General features: G+C 45.7%; 1 protein-coding gene across 1 annotated transcript in view; it reads left to right on the top strand.

Annotated features, from left to right (window-relative positions):
- The window catches only part of LOC311144124 (amine oxidase [flavin-containing]), a 29,994-nt gene extending 24,326 nt beyond the window's left edge, over window positions 1-5,668 (top strand). The window contains exons 10-13 of the mRNA XM_084180103.1: window positions 627-724; window positions 1,260-1,371; window positions 1,573-1,635; window positions 1,813-5,668. Coding sequence (XP_084036229.1) covers window positions 627-724; window positions 1,260-1,371; window positions 1,573-1,635; window positions 1,813-1,968 — 429 coding nt within the window. The 3' untranslated portion in view covers window positions 1,969-5,668. The remainder of the gene's footprint in view (window positions 1-626; window positions 725-1,259; window positions 1,372-1,572; window positions 1,636-1,812) is intronic.
- The last annotated feature ends 238 nt before the right edge of the window (window positions 5,669-5,906 follow it).

Raw genomic sequence — 5,906 nt, 5'->3', positions numbered from 1 at the left:
CTAACCCCCAGCCTGATATGAGTACTAACACCCAGCCTGATATGAGTACTAACCCCCAGCCTGATATGAGTACTAACCCCCAGCCTGATATGAGTACTAACACCCAGCCTGATATGAGTACTAACCCCCAGCCTGATATGAGTACTAACCCCCAGCCTGATATGAGTACTAACCCCCAGCCTGATATGAGTACTAACCCCCAACCTGATATGAGTACTAACCCCCAGCCTGATATGAGTACTAACACCCAGCCTGATATGAGTACTAACCCCCAGTCTGATATGAGTACTAACCACCAGCCCGATATGAGTACTAACCCCCAGCCTGATATGAGTACTAACACCCAGCCTGATATGAGTACTAACCCCCAGCCTGATATGAGTACTAACCCCCAGTCTGATATGAGTACTAACCACCAGCCCGATATGAGTACTAACCCCCAGCCTGATATGAGTACTAACACCCAGCCTGATATGAGTACTAACCCCCAGCCCGATATGAGTACTAACCCCCAGCCTGATATGAGTACTAACACCCAGCCTGATATGAGTACTAACCCCCAGCCTGATATGAGTACTAACCCCCAGCCTGATATGAGTACTAACCTCAAGCCCTCTCTGTCCCAGCCTGTGCACTATGAGGAGAAGAACTGGTGTGAGGAGGAATATTCTGGAGGCTGCTACACTGCTTACTTCCCCCCTGGTATACTCACCCAGTACGGCAAGTAAGTAACAGACACACACACACACACACACACACACACACACACACACACACACACACACACACACACACACACACACACACACACACACACACTGTGTGACCTCATCTAACCTTTATACCTCCCCTCCTCCCTCCTCTCCTCCTCCCTCCTCCTCTCCTCCTCCCTCCTCCTCACCTCCTCCCTCCTCACCTCCTCCCTCCTCACCTCCTCCCCTCCTCCCCTCCTCACCTCCTCCCTCCTCCCCTCCTCCCCTCCTCCCCTCCTCCCTCCTCCCCTCCTCCCTCCTCTCCTCCTCCCTCCTCCCCTCCTCCCCTCCTCCCTCCTCACCTCCTCCCTCCTCCCCTCCGCCCTCCTCACCTCCTCACTCCTCCCCTCCTCCCTCCTCACCTCCTCCCTCCTCCCCCCCTCCCCTCCGCCCTCCTCCCCTCCTCCCCTCCTCACCTCCTCCCTCCTCCCCTCCTCCCTCTTCTCCTCTTCCCTCCTCTCCTCCTCCCCTCCTCCCTCCTCTCCTCCTCCCTCCCTATTTGTGTAGGGTTCTCAGGGAGCCAGTAGGCAGACTGTACTTTGCAGGAACAGAGACAGCTACTGAGTGGAGTGGCTACATGGAGGGGGCTGTACAGGCTGGGGAGAGGGCCGCCAGAGAGGTGAGAGCCTTCACAGTATAATAATAATAATACAAGTAATAATAATAATAATAATAATAATAATACATATATTTATTTCATATACCCCTCCGCCCCCCCCCCCAAAAAAAAAAAAACATGTACATAAGTTACAAAGAAATTGTGGTACACATGGTCTTGTGTATTGTTTTAGTATTGTAAATGAAATCATTGTTGTTCCAGGTCATGTGTGAAATGGGCAATATTCCTCAGAGTCAGGTCTGGCAAACAGAGCCTGAGTCAGTGGTAAGGATTCAATGCAACCCAAAACAATAGATACTTAATAAGTCACATACCAAACTCATTTGGATCAAAATGTAAAGTATCTAAAGAACATTAGAGAACGTAGACCTAACTTAGTGCCCCCCTAAATCTCTCCCCCCATCTCCTCTCTCCCTCTCTCTCTCTCGCTCTCTCTAACAGGAAGTCCCAGCACTCCCGTTCGTCACCACCTTCTGGGAGCGAAACCTTCCATCTGTGGGCGGGTTCATCAACTTCCTGGGCATAGCCTCTGTCCTGTCCGTTGCCACGGCAGCAGGCATGTTGGCCTATCAGAAGGGGCTTCTCACCCGGAGCTAAACCTAAACCCCTCCCACCTCCCTCATCCTTCTGTCCTGCATCTCCAGAGGGCAATTCTCCAACGGTACCCTATTCCCTTTACAGTGCACTTCTTTTGACCACATAGGGTCTAAAGTGATGCACTATATAGGGAACACGGTGCCATGTGAGACGTAGCCACTCTGTGTCATAGGCCTTGGTAAAGACAGTTCTGTCATTCACTACTGTACCATCCATTGTTCTAAAAACCTCCATCCTCGACACAGTGTCCCGACAGAGCATCTCTCGAAACCAGCTCACACTAATATGGTCTGTTCTGCTAAGATTGCTCTTTGACACCTTAGAGTTGTGATGGAAGATGAGAGAGAGAGCGAGAGAGAGAGAATCCCCAGCCAAAAAAACTCTGTGATTCAGACTCAAACCAATGAATGATGACAACTAAATCAGAGTTATTAAAAGAGACAAACAGTAGCTTTCCCGATGACCGTTATCATTCAAGAAATTGCCAATACATTCACAAATCTGCATTGATTGTTTGAGCATAGTCAGGAGACTCATTTCTGTGTGTGTGTGTGAGTGTGTGTGTGTGTTAATTACCTATGCTGATTTTAGGTGCTGACTAATCTGATCTCTAATGTCATAGAAGCTGTAACCAGCTCTAAGATTAAGTTTAGTAACGTCATAGTAACAGTTTAGCAACGTCATAATATTGTCAGAATACCTGCGTGATTAATGTATCCAGAATCCTGCATCCAGAGATGTTGTGTCTCCATTACGCCTGCTCGCAACAGTCATAGTATTCCTTGTAAAGAGAATGGACGCATTTGAATGTATTCTCCCGATTTAGATGATTTACGTCTAATCTCCTATGAGTATATTTGAAATATTATGCATTTCATTTAATTTTTGCCATAGATTACAATGAGGTTCGATCCTCGATGATAGTCCTAAACTTTGTGTTGAAGATACCCATTAAGAGCCCATCCTTTTATTGTCTGGGACCATTTTTAAGAATACTGAACTAAACAAAATACTAAGAATATTACCACAGTAATACAAAAATATCATATTCTTCTCTCGTCTATGATATCAGTAGGTAGAGCTCCATCCATTATTTCACACAACCTGTGTGTGTGTGTGTGCGTGTGTCTCTCTGTGTGTGTGTGTGCGTGTGTCTCTCTGTGTGTGTTTATGGAAATACCTTATTTGGAACCATTCTATTTAAATGCTCTCATTGCTACATATTGAGATGCTCTACTTGATTTATCATATAAATATTTAAGGCAGTGTTTATTTAGCCACCTACCCATTAGTCAGCTAAATAAACGCTGCCTATATTTAAACTTATGGTATTGATTAGCCCATGTATTTCTGCTGAAGCCAGAGCATACCCTATGAAAGTGGCACATAATTTTTTTTTTTTTTTAATGGTCTTCAATGTGCAAAAACATAAGGCAATGGTCTTCATGCCAAATACTTAATAAAAGTAAAGTGTAAGTAAATTCATCCACAAACACAAATATAATTTTATATGCATCTTAAATGATCGCGTTTTTCTAAAATGTTATGATATAATCATCAAGCCCATTCAAAAGATTAGGGGACATCACCCCAAAGTAAAGTAGAAGGTGCGGTTACTTTCAGAGGGTGTTGAGCTTGCTTCTATCTATGGCTAATTTTCCCATGATACTGAATAAGTCCAGTTTCACAGTATTTTCAGCAGATATTCTTCTCTTTGCCTAACAAATATGTATGGAACAGATTTCTATCCACTAATAAAGATCCCTCTACTTTTGATTTAGGACACACAAAAAATAACAAGACAACAGTGGAAGAAAATAAAATGTGAGTGAAATAACATAAATATCTAGATCTATAGATGAACAGAATTACTGCTCTGAGTAGATAAGAGAATCAACCTGTAAGCTCATCTGTTCCGAAGCGTACTGTACGGTCGGTCGTACGTTGAGTGGTGGATCATCACTGTGTTGTCCCTAAAGACGTGCGTACATCGTGAGTGTAGTCCATCTTGCCTTAATTTAAGTCGTGGTGTTTTGACATTTTTCAAGTGCCTGTGTGACCATGACACTGGTCCCCTGTCCCCGTCTCCCGCTGTCCCCCCCTGCCTGGTTCATTCCCTGTCCCCGTCTCCCGCTGTCCCCCCCTGCCTGGTTCATTCCCTGTCCCCGTCTCCCGCTGTCCCCCCCTGCCTGGTTCATTCCCTGTCCCCGTCTCCCGCTGTCCCCCCCTGCCTGGTTCATTCCCTGTCCCCGTCTCCCGCTGTCCCCCCCTGCCTGGTTCATTCCCTGTCCCCGTCTCCCGCTGTCCCCCCCTGCCTGGTTCATTCCCTGTCCCCGTCTCCCGCTGTCCCCCCCTGCCTGGTTCGTTTGGCATTAACTAGAGCTGCAACCTCATTGGCCATTCTTGGATTGGATGTCTTAATTTCTTTCTTTTTTAATATATTTTTTTAATTATGTGTGTATTGTTACTTTATTGCTGCACTGTTGGAGCTAGAAACACAAGCGTTTCGCTGCACCAGCGATAACATCTGCAAAAATGTGTACGCGACCGAATAAACTTTGATTTCATTTTGACACCTTCCTGGGCCAATGACTGAGCTCTGTTTCCTGCAGGCCAGCCTCTGAGGCTAAACAAACAATCGTGCTAACATCCATGATGCTACAGTTAGCTTTCTAACACCATTTGTGTATGTGTGAGTCTTAAAATGGCAGACTGTGAACTGTGCCCATCCATCTCTAACTAGGCTATCTATCTAGATGTTCTGTTCTGTAATGTTGTTATTGCTGTACTCCTCTGATATCCCATCTATCCCTTAGCTTAACTTAGTTTATATCCTACAATGGCACTAAACTTTAACCCCTACCCCAAGGCCCCAAAGCGTTTCTTATTTTTGCACTTGATTCACCTCAAAGTAACTTTTGCTCAGAGGCCTGGTTGTAACTAGAATCTGACGAGTAGGGATTGGACGATGATGTCAAAAAAGATCTCAACATTTTCGAAGAAGTATAGTAGAAGTTGGTTCTGACTGAAAACTCGTGAACGGAACTACAGGAACCAACTGGAACCAGCTGCTCCCTGGTGTCCAGTGTCCTGGTTCCCTGTATGACATCATCAGTGTCCTGGTTCCCTGTATGACATAATCCGTGTCCTGGTGTCCTGTATGACATCATCAGTGTCCTGGTTCCCTGTATGACATCATCTGTGTCCTGGTGTCCTGTATGACATCATCAGTGTCCTGGTTCCCTGTATGACATCATCTGTGTCCTGGTGTCCTGTATGACATCATCAGTGTCCTGGTTCCCTGTATGACATCATCAGTGTCCTGGTGTCCTGTATGACATCATCAGTGTCCTGGTTCCCTGTATGACATCATCTGTGTCCTGGTGTCCTGTATGACATCATCAGTGTCCTGGTTCCCTGTATGACATCATCAGTGTCCTGGTTCTCTGTATGACAGCATCCGTGTCCTGGTGTCCTGTATGACATCATCAGTGTCCTGGTTCCCTGTATGACATCATCAGTGTCCTATCCCTCTCTGTGACTGGTTCTAGGCCTGATACCGTGTGTTCTAGCCCATCCCTCTCACTGTCTGGCTGTGTGTATGAAATGTCAAACCTTCTAATCGTCTAATTGCATTCTTTGATGTCATTATGTGATTTCTCTACAAAGCTGGTGATAAAAACATTTAATTTACCTCCTACTGGTCTCTCTCTGGGTCATTTGTCTATTATCTGTGTGTGTGTGTGTGTGTGTGTGTGTGTGTGTGTGTGTGTGTGTGTGTGTGTGTGTGTGTGTGTGTGTGTGTGTGTCTGTGTGTGTGTCTGTGTGTCTGTGTGTGTGTGTGTGTGTGTGTGTGTGTGTAGACAGCCCACTCAGTCAAACCCTCATATTTAGTTTATTATCTCAACGGCATTTGCGATACAGATTCTAAATGTTAC

This window comes from Coregonus lavaretus (assembly GCF_964263955.1).
Source record: "Coregonus lavaretus genome assembly, chromosome: 16".
Lineage (NCBI taxonomy): Eukaryota > Metazoa > Chordata > Actinopteri > Salmoniformes > Salmonidae > Coregonus > Coregonus lavaretus.
The sequence above is the reverse complement of the archived record's forward strand: the minus strand, read 5'-3'. Positions and strand labels throughout refer to the sequence as shown.